The 16237-nt window shown below is 37.3% G+C and overlaps 1 protein-coding gene across 2 annotated transcripts in view; it reads left to right on the top strand.

Moving 5' to 3' along the window:
• Positions 1-15490, top strand: part of NLGN1 (neuroligin 1) — a 291506-nt gene extending 276016 nt beyond the window's left edge. For both annotated transcript variants that reach the window (XM_050978186.1, XM_030227186.2), the window contains 3 exons: positions 5389-5601; positions 10396-11185; positions 12154-15490. In XM_050978186.1, coding sequence (XP_050834143.1) covers positions 5389-5601; positions 10396-11185; positions 12154-12976 — 1826 coding nt within the window. In that variant the 3' untranslated portion in view covers positions 12977-15490. The remainder of the gene's footprint in view (positions 1-5388; positions 5602-10395; positions 11186-12153) is intronic.
• The last annotated feature ends 747 nt before the right edge of the window (positions 15491-16237 follow it).

The following is a 16237-nucleotide window of genomic DNA, read 5'->3' on the forward strand; positions in this document are numbered from 1 at the left end:
TTTCTATGTATGAAAGGAATTTCATACAAAACACCTGCTTGAGCAGCACTTTCAGAATACTGGCTTGTCTGATTCTCAAGCAGAGGTACACTGCAGATGTCTGTAGAGGAATAGTTTTCATGCACTGAATAGTTTCATATTCTACATTTTCCTTATGGGGGTTCCTAGTCCTTTTAGCCACCTTATCCCCTATCCATGGCTAAAATAAGCCATTAAAATTAGGAAGTTCTGGTCAGCAAAGCAAGGAGCAGGATCCTCTGCTTCATGAATATCACATGTACATTAATGCTCACAGTGCTGCCGCCCATGTAAATCATTCAGATTACTTAGCTGATGTGAATTCTAGAGAGATGGCTAAGATGAAAACAAATGTGCTCTTTAAGTGTAACCATCTCTCTTAAAATTTCCTTGTCTTGCTCACAGTCCTATCTGAGCAGGAATAGTTTAAAGGGCAGTGGAAAATTTCAGTACATGGCAATTACCATTCAATATTAATAGAAGGTGTTGAACTAAACTCCTAAGCAACAAATCCAGAGGGAATACAAATTCTTTCCTCAAAAACTGCTTTGTATTCTTCCACTATGCATTGGTGCTTTATACTTGTGCAATCCAACACTTGCTTTTAACAAAATTAAAGCTGGCATTTGACTGCACAGGGAATTGTAACTGGAAACCTAGCTAAATTATTATAACACTTGCCTAAACAGGTGGGTAATATTAAAGTCTGAAGTGTTACTGCTTTCAGAGACACAACTCTTGGAGAAAGCCTTTTCCACATGTCAGACCAGTTTCTATATGCTCTTGTGCTTTATTTTTAGAGTAGCATTTGTTGTTACATATTTTCTCACAGGCAGATATTTTTGTGTGTGTGTGCCCAGCAAGACATTCTGCTCCTTACTTCCATCCAGCCACAAAGGTCACTGGGTCATCAAACACTCCAGGGACAGAACTCATTAGAGGGATGGTTTGGGTCTCCTGTGATGTGAAATGGCACTTTCATACCCACCAGCCTGCACGTGGTCTCTCACTGCATCACTGGGTTGCAGCAGTCCCTTACATTAGGAAAAAAATCTGTCTTGGCCTCTCTCTCTGCATTGATTTGAATCTTCAAATTAGGCCAGAGCTTAAAATAATTCAAACTACCTAAGATTTTCAGCTAAATATTTTAAGTTTCCCAAGTCCATTATTTTATTTACTCTTCAAAAATGCTGGAATCATATTAGAAAATGATTTATCTGAATGGCAAGCAGAAATAATTACCCAGGCAGGTAAGCCTATAAAGCATTAAAATTTATCTTAATACAAAATAGAGGGCCTGGTTGTGGCACTCTGCATATTTGTCTAACAGACATGTAACAGAGAAATTGTCCAAATGAGCTTAATAAATCTCTTTCTTATACTCACAAAAGACCACATACTCACTTCCATAATTCTATTAGAGCCTGCTCCTCTGGAGGAGATGAAAGAAGAGATAACCTCTCCATTCAGAATATAAAATAGCAATTGTTCAGCTGATGATTGGAATATTTCCAGTAGAAGGACTAAATTATGGAACAAAATTAGCTCAATCTGACCTTTTTAGAGAATAATGCAAAACTAAGTTTTTTGCAAATGTCTTCCTGGAATAACTGAAATAAGGAATAATTTACTTCCCTCTTTTTACAAGAGCAAAAGGTGGCAGAATATGATAGCAGTGTTCTGGTGAAATGACAATCCAAAGATAATAATAAGACAGTATGTGCAGATAGGGATAATATATTTTAATAGACTAGCTGATAGTTTAAAAACAGAGAAGCTTTCAGACACACAAGACCTTTTCAGCAAGAGCAGGTTTCCCTCAGTGACTCAAAATTGCAAGCTTAATAGCTAGGTGGTGTAATGGTTGTGTCATAGGACTGCACCAAAATGTATGGTATCTATATCCATTACACACTGAAAGCTCCTCTTGGGATAAAAACAAAACCTATTGTTCCAATCTCTGCTTTATCTCTGTGACAAATAGGAATAAGAACCTGCACCCACAAACCAACAGGCTGGGGATGATGCTGCTGTTAGGGCACTTCCCTCCAGGTGTTCAGTTCCATGTATTTATCTGTACTGAGGCTCTCCTCACTAGGAAAAGGGAAAAAAAATAACACAAACTGGAAAGAAAAACCTTTCCTGTTTTATCAGTCCCACCTCTGATTTCATGACATTCTGAATGCTCCTAAGCCATGCTGATACCACTGCACACAAGAAAAAAGGCATGAACAGGTGGTGATATTAACAGGCTTCTTATGGTTCTGAAAAATGAGATAGAAATGTTTCATGTCATGAAAGTCAACATCAATCATCATCCATCTTGTGCAGGTATGGAAATCAGCCAGTGTGGTTCTTGCTGAGGAGGTGTGAGATATTTCTTTTGCATCAGAGCTGTTGCTCTGGACACAAGTCATAATTTTTTTAATATAGATGAGTGAGGAGAATATTACTAACACTGCCTTCTTTTCTTTTTTCTTTTTTCTTTTTTTTTTTTTTTTATTAAACTGAAAGCTCCCCCTCCTGGCACATTCCCTGAACTGAATGCAAGGTTCCTGACATCTACTTTTAGCAACAGGAGATTCATGAGGATTCTTTAAAAGTAGTATATTTATAGTCTCCCTAGGATTTCCCATTTCCCCATCCAGCTATGAGACTTGATATGAACTGATCTGACACCAGGGGTTTGCCCTAAGGCTTCGTCTATAATTTTAATCTGTTGGTTTTCCAGGCAAAGATTTATGGTTTCTACTTTGCTACATATTATACAGAGTAAAGAAAACAACTTTTTCAGAAACTTTGAGTGGTCACATTTGTGTTCAGAGTGATCACTGTTGCTCAGTTATAACCCCACCATCTAATTTCCTAATAAATGCCTTGGATTAATTCCAAGAAATCTCCTGGATCTCTTGGAAGCAATGCTCCAGCTCTGCTGGGAGCAGATCCTGACCAGGCTCAGGGAATCTGAAAGGCAGGGAAAACAAAAAAGCAAAGAGGGATGTGTTTATGTCACAGTTTTGGTAACTGCTGTAACTGCTCTCTCCTCATTGCTGCCTGTGCTGGGGACTGCCAGTCCCTCTAATCCCTTGAATCAGTGCAGGCACTTATGTGCTTAATGTGATGAACTGATTTGTCACTGAATTTCCACAGCATACACTTATGCAAAGACAGGGGAAGACTTTCCCAGCGTGTACAGCCACAGAATCCTGTAGCTACCATAAATTCCTACATTTTAATTTTGTTACAGTCCCTGGCACCATCCCTCAGCTGCAAGCAGGCTGACAAAGGCAGTGACACTGGTTAGGGAGCTTTCATTAGATTTGCCATTGTATTCAAAGACATAATTTCTCAATGTCCTTAAAATCATTTATGGGGGACAACATTTTAGTGGAGCATGAAGCCAAGAAAGAATGTTCCTGTGCAGGCAGGATTGTGCTGGGGCCATGCTTTCACATAGCCATGCTCACCAACCCTCTGGCCACATGGAGCAAAGTGAAGGAGTAACATCGTGATGATCTCAGCTCAGTGCTGAGCTGTAATAGTAAAGTAGGAATGAATGAATGAAGGAATGAATCATAACTATGTCTTCCTTTTCTAGGCTTCTCCTGAATATCAGGGGGTATTTTCTTCTATGGTCGTGGTGCTATTTTGCTTTTTATGCAGTAAGGTAATAAACATGGCAGGTTTCAGTTGTAGAAGAGTGGATCTTTTAAAGCCTAGCACAGAGTAACAATTCACTACAGATACAATGAACGAAGTATGTCTATTAGACTTGGTACATTAGGTCTGGAAGTGGGAGAGTTGCTGGCCTGGCACCTTTTGCCACTTTCCTCTTCTCTCTGTGGTTACAAAAATCAGGATTGACCTACACAAACAAAGCTGCTTGCCCTAAAAGGAGCAGAGCTCAGGTGCTGAGGCAGTGAGGCCAATGAGCTTTCAGTGCCATGTATAGCAAAGAGCTGTCAGTGTAAATGTCTCTATACATAGGGCAGAACATCAAATGCAAGCTTGACATTTGAAGCCAAATCAGAGTAATAATAAAGTAACAAATGCCACATGCATTATATCCATGAATAAAGGTACACACATGCACCTACCTGTATTCTTGTTAAATCCTTGCTATATAGATATATATACACACATGTGTTTTCTTAGAAATGTCTTAAAAGCAGCTTTTATTGTCATAATGAAAGAGTAGGACTCCTTTGAGAGCTATTTGTCTGCAAAACTCCTCTAAACTTCCTTTGAGTAGGCTGTCTGCACTCAAGAGAGTTGAATCAGTAGAACTTTGACGAGACTAGAAGACCCACTGATATCTAATTAATGTGGAAATAATTGTTGTAATCATTGCATTTCTCTACAAAGCATGTACTGAAAAGCAGTTACACGATTTAGTGAGCATCAAATCAGTTTGATATGCAAATGGAGGTATGGACTGCTTCATAATGCTGGTGGTATTTAAACATTTGTTTATTAAGCTGAGAAAATCCAAAATGTCAACAAATAGGGTCCAAAAGCGATGTCTTTTATCAACAGAGACTTTCTTCAGAGTTTTAGCTGTACATCTTTTAGAGTCAGTGGGCTCTAATGACAAGAGTAACAGCAATGCCAAATGGGAAGGGACGGTTGGGAGTAAAGTGTGGACCAGTTGTTCCAGCACCTGACACATTCCAACAGTTTTCCTCCTGGAATAAAAGGGAGCAGTTGTAGTGCTCTCCAGATTACCCCCAAGCTCCAACCTTTTTGCTAGTAAGGGGTCATGGAAACATTGACTTCATCCATTTAATGTAGATTCAATTAACTCGGGTTAATGACTATGGGATGGAGCTCAGGGACCTGAGAGATGCTCCCATTGTTCAGCCCAGCTTGTCCTGTGACATAAGCTGCATTTTTGGGTGCAGAAAAAAGTACAAGACAGTGAGTTGTCCGGGCAGGACCAAACAGTCTATAGAGAAGTGGATTCCTTGCATCTCAAGCACATGCAAAGCTGCATCCATGTAGAGAAAGACTTGATCAAATTATGTACAGAACAACTGCATCTCATCTGTTTCCTAAACTTTTACTCTTAAACTCAGTACAATCAACAAAAAGTCCTAGGGCATAATAAGCTGTGACCTGTTCAGATTTAGATGAGTGTTTTGCCTGGGATGTATCTTTGCTACATATATTTATCATGGCCAAAAGAGTAGAAATCAAATATTTTTTATTTCAGGAGAAATGTAAAATTACAAATTGTTCCCAGGGACTATGGAAGAGTATGAGGTTGCACGATATTTAATAGCATATTCTGAAATCTTACTTGGAAGATTTTAACAGGATGACTCAGAAGAACCCTTGCTAACCCCTTTCTCTTTTCATTTACTTTGACAGGATTTCTGAGCACTGGGGACCAAGCAGCAAAAGGAAACTATGGCCTCCTTGATCTAATTCAAGCTTTGCGATGGACTAGTGAAAATATTGGGTTCTTTGGTGGTGACCCATTAAGAATAACAGTTTTTGGATCTGGGGCAGGCGGCTCGTGCGTCAATCTGTTGACTTTATCCCATTATTCTGAAGGTAACCGTTGGAGCAATTCAACCAAAGGTATTATTACAGGTTGCAAATTTTGACAATTTTGGTGTCTGCATGCCACCACCATTAGTACTATGTGATGTTCTGTATATTCTCTTTGTTTCTATGAACTGTTGAGCTCAGCTCAGTATTAAGAAACTTTTTAAAGGCTGTACAAGCCTCCTTCTCCCTCAGCTCTTCTGTGCATGTTTAAATTTTGGGTCACTTTCTTCTTTTTTCTATGGAGCTTTGTAGAAACACTTTATAGCAGACTTCTGAACGGCATTTTCTTGGTGCATCATTTTTGTCTCTTTTCTTTCCTACCTAAGGGTGTCTTTTTTGGAAAATCAGTCAGTCATGCTCACAGTAGATGAGGTCATCTATATTCAGACAGTTGTGAAAGGCATGTTTAGTTTCTCCTGAGGAGCAGAATTTAAAGAAAACTAAAATGACAGAGTTTCTCTTTTCAGGCTAACAGCTGAATTGCTTAAAACTATTATTTTGTGTGAAGGAAACAATAACTAGTTCAGAAATCTTTTGTCTGAAACTGCATGAACTTCACTTGCTGTCATCTAATAAAAGAATGGTTGAACGTTTTGCATGCATGATCCAAAATTGTCAAAGCATCCAAGTTGCAAATGGATTTCCTTCTATATGTTTTTTTCCTATCTCATAACTAACACCTTTTTTCTCTAGTTGAGGCAGGCGGCAGGGGATTAAAATCATGCTGTTTGAGGCATCCAACTTATTCTTTCTATGATTTTTGCACCACAGTTTCACACAGTGTCTCTCATTTGCATGGCTATTGCTTATTGATCATGTTACTTTTGTCTAACTGTTTTCACATATTTTTATCTGTATTAGTTTTATCAGGGACACCACACTGTGCCCTGTGCATATAATCCTCCACTAATTTATATTGCTGTATCTCCATGGGGGACTAATTGGCTGGTCATAAAAACATAATTCTGCTGATATTAAAAGAGCTGCATTTCCCCAAAGTCATGTTACAAAGACCACTGAGGTCAATAGAAGTGAGAGATTCTTTAGACCATGCCATTATGCCTTAAATGAGAGAAAAATACAACTTCTACAGGAAGAGTCAAGTGGAAAATAAGACTGTGGTCTAAATTTAAGTCTATTTTCACAATTTGATTTTTAGTGTCATCTTTTTCTTCCATAACTACCTGAACTTACATAGGAGATATTTAAAAGAAGATGCTTGTAAAATCAAGATGTAAGCATTACCTCACTGCACTGTGACCTGAGGGTCTCAATGCACCATCTTCTTTCATCAGAGCTCTAAAAACCAGCTTTCTCATTAAGGATTAACTCCAGGTTGAGTGAGGACACCTGGTTTATCTTCCCCTAACTCTTTACTTTGTGTTAAAATCAATCTTCTTGGTGTAACATGACATCAATGCCAAAATCCACATTGACAATATTTGGACAGTCATGTGTTGCCTCTTATCAGCAAATGATACCCTTTCATATCCCAACACATGGCCAGAATTCTGCCAGGACCAGACCAGAATTTGTTTGGGCAAAACTGAGGCACTTTGATGCCAACACAGCAGATCAAGGCATTTTAGAGGGGTCTGAAGAAGTTTCAGTAAGAGTAAATTTTTGAGGATTTCTTTTAGAAGCAAACTCATGCTTTGATGAAATTTGGATTAAACAGAACAACTCACCACACTCCCGTGTTATGTTTCATTTGGAGGTGGTTAAATCTGCCATTAAAAAAAAAAAAAAAAAAGAAAGAAAGAAAGAAAAAAGAAAATATAAATTGGTCAGGTTCAAATAAGTATATATTTCTTAACATTTCCTCAGGGTGGTGAGGCCCTGGCACAGGGTGCCCAGAGAAGCTGTGGCTGCCCCAACCCTGGAAGTGTCCAAGGCTGGGTTGGATGGGGCTTGGAGAAACCTGGGCTAGTGGAAGGTGTCCCTGCCCATGGCAGAGGGTGGAACTGGGTTAGTTTCAAGGTCCCTTCCAATCCAAACCATTCTGGGAGTCTGTGATTCTGCGATTTTCAATTTATCTTTTTCATAAGATGTAAATTCAGAAGCTCTCTTTCCGTCTGTCATTTCCCCTGAAAGATTCCCTTGGCAGTTGAGAGGAAGAATTCAGCCTATTTCAAGGTGGGGCTGTTCACAGCCACCCACCTCCAAGTGGGCAGAGCAGCACCCATCTTCACAAAGTGCTCTCAAAATATAGATGAATTTATGCAAATTATTATTATTTACTTCGGTGAGACATGAATAAGGGTCACAAAGATCTGTGGCCCATTGAACATTTAAATCTTCTTTCCATCACTCTGAAGCCCATAAGCAACAACAACAACAACAACAACAACAACAACAATAATAATAATAATAATAATAATAATAATAATAATAATAATACACATTATCAGAAAAAAATGTAGTTCTCCATCCTATGAGGTACAAATTTCTGCCATGAATTCTGTGACAGAATGAAAATAATTTTTCATACTGTTCATTTTTCACCGAATGGTTTGAGTGGAGGAATAGCTCTGTCAGCATTCTTCAGCACAAGAAGGGATGTTTGGTTTCATTTCCTCAGATGGTTTTATGGCCAAAGGACTTGACCACTTTTACTTAATCCAGCATCTGATGTTTATGTAGCACTTAGTAAGCCACAGTGTTTGTATCAGCATTTTCTTACACATAGCTTACACTTTCTGTCCTTGTTCAGACATATTTAATAAAGCAATAAAGTTAGATTTACACAATATGCAAAAACCCACACACATTATGAATTATCATGAAATACATCTTTGTGAAAATTCAGCTTTGTCATTTAGTTACATTTATTACAATGCCTGGATCCTCTGTGGTAATTCTACTGACTTTGAGCTGATTTATACTAGCTCAATATCTGACCTTATAAACATGCAAATATATTTTTAGCTGTTTATAGCTCAAGTTCATTCTTATTTTTACTCATATCTTGCAAGAAAATATTATCTTGGATATGACTTCTCATAAGTTTAAGAAGAGGCCTGAGTTTACACATTTCAGTCTCTATAGCTATCTAATTTGAAGAACTTTTTATTGGGACCTAATACAATGATTTAAATCATTGGATGATTTAAAATTCCTGAGGAGCTTGTAAAATGTTTCCTGTCAGCAACAGATTCCAACTTATTTTTGAGTGTGCGGGGTCTGGTGCTGCAACAGAAGCTGTAAAAGCATTTCTGATTTGATTTAGAGGCTAGGGAGGTTTTTTTATCAATAGAAATCATGTTGTGCATAATTGGAATAAATTTCTGAGGTAAGCTGAGAGTCCTGACTCCCGTTCCTCTGGTGGGAGAATCCAGCTATTCACCAAGCACTGGAGCAAAGATTCCTGGTGGAACTGAGTGAGGCCAGGTGTCACTTTCAGTCCCTAAGTGACTCCACCAGAGATGCTGGAATGACTCCAGGTGCCCATCAGCACAAGTAAAACAAAATTTTGACTCATATATCTTAAATCAGCATCACTTTTGAACACTACAGACCATTTTGTATTGCCCAGAGTGACCTATAGGAGGTAGAGTCCAGTATAAAATATTTTCCAGTAGTTTGTGCAAAAGTTGTGATACTGAAATGAACTTCTGTGAAAATGAAGAAAACCCCAGACTCCTCACAAAACAGCAGAAAGGCCACCATTACCTAAATATTGTCCAAATACCAATTAAATACAACCTAAATTACCTCAATATAGTTTCTGAGCAATATTTTACACAAGGTTCAGACTTATCTCTTTCAGAACCCAAAGTACCCTCCTCAAATGAAGTGGAAAAATGCAAAGGAAGCACAAGGAGTATCAAAGCAAGGATGGAATTCTGATTACATTGAAGCCAATAGCAAAATAATTGCATTAATTCACTGACTACAAGAGGGCAAGGCTATCATCCAGGACATGTTTTAAAAATCCTAACAGGAGGGAGAGGAAAACATAAATTTTAACTCATTTTGTTATTTCTTTGGGTAGAATTCCTGGTCCAGAGTGATAATTAAATCAGCATAAATTCAAGTTAAGTGCACTGAAGACTTAGGGATTTACTGCAGGTTTATATGCAGTGCCAGATCATTCTCTCTCCCTTAAATGAACACCTGAACATATGTTTAAATATCTGAATTACAAAGCTAAACAGTGTAAAATACATCATTTCCCTTTTTATGTAAGTGTGATCAATATAAACCTGCCTTAAAAAAGCTCCTTACAAGAAAAGGTTTTGATTAGACACTTATAAATTTAATAGCTGCCTGGTACCTTCTCATCTCTTACTCCAGAATATAAACTTTTGCAGTAATACACAATTTAAAAGCACTGCACCTTTCAAACCAAGTTCAATTCCAAAGAAAACATTAAAAAGTGTAATAGATTAATTTCACATGTAGTTGTGTGCATGCATACTGATCATGGCTTGAACAATACCAAAAACTTTAACCCATTTCAAAGACTGGATGGTTTTTACTCCAACCTATATGGTGCTTTAATTTTAAGAATTTTTTTTAACCTGACAGTGGTGTCCTACATAAGGTAATGCCACTCCTTTTTCATTCTGAGTTTCTTTTGAAAATCTGGACTATATTGAGGGAGAATCATTTGCTTCAGCACATGCTGCATTTATTTTATGCACATTACCTGTAGGTAGAACAGCAGTCAGATCTCACCACCCCTTATGTTTAAGTACTATTAAGATTCAGGTATCTCTTCTGCTAAAGTTTTCTATTGTTTCAAAGAACTCCTTTGAATCTTTCAAAGTCTGTGGCTGTTTCAAGGTCGCTTCAGTAGTTTTCAAATATTTCTCCCCACAGGACTTTTTCAAAGAGCAATAGCTCAAAGTGGAACAGCTCTCTCCAGCTGGGCGGTTAGCTTTCAGCCTGCAAAATATGCCAGGATGTTGGCTACAAAAGTTGGTTGCAACATGTCAGACACTGTAGAACTGGTGGAATGTCTACAGAAGAAGCCTTACAGAGAACTTGTCGACCAGGACATTCAGCCAGCGAGATACCACATAGCCTTTGGACCAGTCATCGACGGCGACGTGATACCAGACGACCCTCAGATCCTGATGGAGCAAGGAGAGTTCCTCAACTACGACATCATGCTGGGAGTCAACCAAGGGGAAGGGCTGAAGTTTGTTGAAAACATCGTGGATAGCGAAGATGGAATATCAGCCAGTGATTTTGACTTTGCGGTTTCTAATTTCGTCGACAACTTATACGGATACCCCGAAGGCAAAGATATATTGAGGGAAACTATTAAATTTATGTACACAGACTGGGCAGACCGGCACAACCCTGAGACCAGAAGGAAAACACTGCTGGCTTTGTTCACTGATCACCAGTGGGTTGCACCAGCAGTGGCCACAGCTGATCTTCACTCGAATTTTGGATCACCTACGTACTTCTATGCCTTCTACCATCATTGCCAGACAGATCAGGTACCTGCATGGGCAGATGCAGCCCATGGAGATGAGGTTCCTTACGTACTAGGAATCCCCATGATTGGTCCTACTGAGTTATTTCCTTGTAATTTCTCCAAAAATGATGTCATGCTAAGTGCAGTGGTGATGACGTACTGGACAAACTTTGCAAAAACTGGGTGAGTACCAGATAATGAATGGTCTTGTAGGCAAACTTTGGATGGAGTGGTGCTTTCCATTTGTTATCTCCCTCAGGAATTCCTCTGTACTTGAAGGATGAATAAGAGATTAAGAATTGAGTTGGATATTTACATTTACTGTAATGTTCCTTGGCTCACTTGTTTTAGAAAAAAGAGGGGAAAATATCTTTGCAGACTTTCTGAGAGGAAATTTGAAAATATACACAAAACTAATTAAGGAAACTCTGGAAAAGTGTAAAACTAAGCATTTAACATTTGTGTAGAGGTAAAACCAGCTACATTAGTATCTGCCTTTGCCCTACCCCTGATACTTTCATTCCATGAGACAGAAAACTACATAAATATTGCATCAAGTATAACACAGCTTATTTTAGTAGCACATTTTGTCTTAAATTCACACTTCTGACCATAAAATATGTGGCATTAAACTTGGAAAGTTTTGCCATTTTCATTTGTTCTTTTTTTTCCCTGGAGTTCAAAAACCTTTGTTACATTTCACCACTTATTTTTGACTATGCATTGCACTGAATTGTGCTCTGCCATGATCCTTCCCCTCTGAAAGGCCACAGATGATTCACAGGAACAACAGAAATGCAGAGCTGTATGAACTTTATGCTGCTAAAAACGACAAGAAAATCTTAATGTTCTCTCACAGACATTTGGCCACATCACCACACCCCAGGCAATCTTCCCTCAGCAGCACAAGATTTCACTGTGAGACACCAACATTTTTGAGAACTAGGGAAGTTGCTGAAGTCTGTGTAAAAGAATGATTCTTTTGCATAATGCTGTTTCTAATCAATATTATTAAGGCCTCTAATTTTAGGAAATAGCAATCTGCTCCTTCCAAAGGCAGTCTCAAATGTTCAGTATAAAATCTTAATTATGTTAATTTTATAATTCCATTTGAAATGCTTTATAACATTGGAAATATCTTTTTCTTTCAGTGACCCAAATCAACCAGTGCCGCAAGACACAAAATTCATCCACACAAAACCAAATCGTTTTGAAGAAGTAGCATGGACCAGATATTCTCAGAAAGACCAACTGTATCTTCACATTGGATTAAAACCACGAGTTAAAGAACACTATAGGGCCAACAAAGTGAACCTTTGGTTGGAACTGGTACCTCATCTGCACAATCTTAACGACATTTCACAGTATACCTCTACCACAACTAAAGTGCCATCGACTGATAATACTTTCAGACCCACAAGGAAAAATTCTGTCTCAGTTACTTCAGCCTTTCCTACGGCCAAACAAGATGATCCCAAACAGCAGCCAAGCCCATTTTCAGTGGATCAAAGGGACTACTCAACAGAGTTGAGCGTTACTATTGCAGTTGGCGCATCTTTGCTGTTCCTGAACATTTTGGCCTTTGCAGCGTTGTACTACAAAAAGGACAAGCGGAGACATGATGTTCACAGGAGATGTAGCCCACAACGTACCACCACCAATGATCTCACCCATGCACAAGAAGAGGAGATAATGTCCCTCCAAATGAAGCACACTGACTTGGATCATGAATGTGAGTCCATCCATCCACATGAGGTGGTTCTTAGGACCGCCTGTCCCCCAGACTACACGCTAGCTATGAGAAGGTCTCCTGATGATATCCCCTTAATGACACCCAACACCATCACAATGATCCCCAACACTATACCAGGGATTCAGCCCCTACACACATTCAACACATTTACTGGAGGACAGAACAATACTCTGCCCCATCCTCATCCCCACCCCCATTCACACTCAACAACCAGGGTATAGCCAGACAAGACGAAACAAACTTTTATTTTTTGATGGATTACAGTAGGTGATATTACTGAAGATTACTTGGCTTTCAACCTACAAGACTCTTACTATTTAAATATGGAGGAATATTATGTGAATATACATATCAAGAACATTTGGGGTTTTGAAAAAAAATGAATTGTACATATATCAAATGAACTTAAGAAACAAACAAAACAAAAGAAAAAAAGAAACAAAAAAACAAAAAACCCAACTGTTTGCAATTGCTTGAAGCAGTTGTCCTGAATGATACTTTTTCATTCACATTCAAGTATTAATTTTTTGAAGATTTAAGTTACATAATGGAATTAGGCATGTGCAACACAAACAGGAAAGAACTATGACTGAAAATTTTAAAAACCTATAAATATGCACAAGGGACACACTAATGGAATGTCAGATAATTTTCACCAATTTTTATTTGGACCTGTTTTCTTGTGTAGACCATATTTACATATTTGAATAAGTACACAAAGCACCAATGCTGTTAAGGCCTTAGAAAGGGGCTCATGCTGAAATCTGCCAGTCAGAGAAGTTTTACAGCCTGGCAGGTACAACATTATCACATAAGTGCTGTCAGTATAAAAGTTGTGGGAATAAAGGAAACTGGATATTTTTAGCACGATGTGCATGATAATTTATATGCTTGGTGGCTGTGCTGCTGATTAAGCCGTAATTAAAATTCTTCTCATCCCATTGGAGTTTTTAATAGAAGCTTTCTCCATCAATTGGCACAACACAAAGAAGTTTTTTAAAGGGGCAAAAGTAATTACAGTAAAATATTTCATGGTAGCTTCTGAAAAAGAAGGGATTGCAACAGTTCTTGAAGGTATTTATGGCATTCTAGGTATACAGTGGTGGACCCTCACTGATATGAATCCCAGACAAAAAAATGTATACTATTAATGTTCTTTTTCCTTTCCACCTAAATCATTTCTGACTTTGAAATAACTATAACTTTAATGGAATTTCCTTTGATGAAGGATTTATAATTTGCTGTGATTTAGTTACAGAGTATTTTGTTCAAATTGATGAGGTAAAGTGTGTCCAAAAACTTAATTGCGATGACATTTTGCCATTTGAAATTGCCCCAATATTACCGCTCTGATTACACCTTTCAGTTTATGGTTTCAACTCATGTTGCATGTTACAAAGTTTACTTATAATACTTTAATATAATGTTAATTCCCCTTTTGCTATACATTAGCTTTGTCATTCCAATTAATTCTCTAGACCAGATGGCAAGAGCGTAGAAAAAGAGGGTATATGAGAACGGGGAGAGAGTCAACAACTGGAAATTTAAAAATCTGGATACTACATATGTTTGTGTGGTTTGAAGTGAATGTTCTAAAGTCACAAGAAATTTTTCATTCCCCTCTTGCTTTCCAGTAATTCTATACCATGGTCCTTTCAAAACGTTTGTATATGTAATCAGATGTACATTTATATAAAAGAAATAATTGAGATGGACTTAAGAGCACATCCCTGATAAATACTTTCTCTCTTACCTGTACTATATTTCTATTAGACTAAAGTTATGTGATTTTTTTTTACATTTTTTCAAATTACTAGCAATTTTGATAGTTTGTAAGATAATGCGAAGAACTTTCTCTGACAAACTAACTGCAGTAACAGAAACATTTCTTTTCAGTTACTCTTTTTCAAGAATGAAAGCTTATTACACACAAAAATTGTATACTACTTGATGGAAAATTACTTTGTATTTCTTGGCCAAATTACTGGTCACTGAGTGAAATAAAGATAATCTGGATAACGAATATTATTCCAATGTTAAGAGACCTGATCTTTGCTCATTAAAGAGCTAAAATGTTTATTGCTGTTTTGTCATTTTTTAATGAAGTAATGGTAACTGTCTCAAATAAAGAGTAATATCTTAAGACCAGTCTGGTTTTTGAAGACATGAGGGTGCCTTCTACAATTAATTAAACTGCGTATTTATAGGCCAGCCCCACCACAGCTATTTCTTACAGAAATATTGACACTGTGACTGTCATCACACGTAAATCTCCTCCAGATTTCAGGAATGAGTTAAAAATGCAATATTGACACAAAAATAAAAGGCCAAATTGAAATAAATCTGCAGTATTCCATGATGGGAAAAAAAAAAAGTCACCTGGGTTTTATTAGGTGATTGAACTTTTATTATAAAAGATTGCTGAGAAGTTTAAAGTATGTTTGCTAACATCGAGCATAGGCATTAAAAATTAAACCGAAACCAAAACAAATACTGCAATTTCAGTTATTTTACATCCCTATTTAACAACAACAACAAAAAGCAAAAAAAAACCAAAAAACAACCAAAACCATCTACTTAGTACTTGTTACAGTCCCCAGTTTTAAATTAAGATCTTTTTGTAGAAGCATAAAAAATAGTCTTCAAAATCCAGGGCGGTCTGTGTGCAATTTCTGCCTGATGTGGTTGTGCTTTTAGACTGTGACCTGCCAATGTAAACCAATAAAAGAAATTGTCTGCCATCTGATAATTATTGTTTAATAAGAAGATTGTATTTTGCTATGTTGATGAAACAAAACAAAAAAAAATACAAAAATATTGATGGCCATAAAACAAGATATTAATGAAATATGATTTTATGTGCTTTTCTTAACTTTATCAAAACCAAAATAACTTTCTACTATAGTTTCTTTGTGGCCATATATCTATATATCTCTATATATACAGTATCTGGTAATTGTTTACTTTTATTAGTTATAAAATAAATCATTTAGGTAAACCAAGCATGACACTACACTTTATTTCTGTCAGCCAATAGTATTTAAAATGTGAAAGATGAAGGCAACAACACTAATTTTGTCACTCCGGTTTGGGAAAAAACAAAAGTCCATTCCTGTGATGCAGATACTGTGAATGATATTTTAGTGGCTACTTTATACTGACATTACAGCAGCTGGCTTTCCAAAAGTAAGATGGTGTCCCACGTTTTAACACAATATTGAGGAAGAGCAAGAGAGATTTTAAAGCTGAGATTAAAAGATAAGAAATGGTTTTGGAATATCTTCATGTGCTTCATGGAATATAAGTTTGTTCTTTTCAAATATTTTATCTATTTGATTTGTTTTTCATGGTAGCATACACAAAAGCAAAACTGAGTGTGATATTTAATTTCTTGTATCATCCTTGGACCAGATTTCCAATAAAATTAGGATATCAGTCAGTCTTTGGAAGTTCAGTAAAAATATAAAGAGCCTGCATTTATT

The sequence above is a fragment of the Serinus canaria genome, chromosome 9 (assembly GCF_022539315.1).
Source record: "Serinus canaria isolate serCan28SL12 chromosome 9, serCan2020, whole genome shotgun sequence".
NCBI classification, from domain to species: domain Eukaryota; kingdom Metazoa; phylum Chordata; class Aves; order Passeriformes; family Fringillidae; genus Serinus; species Serinus canaria.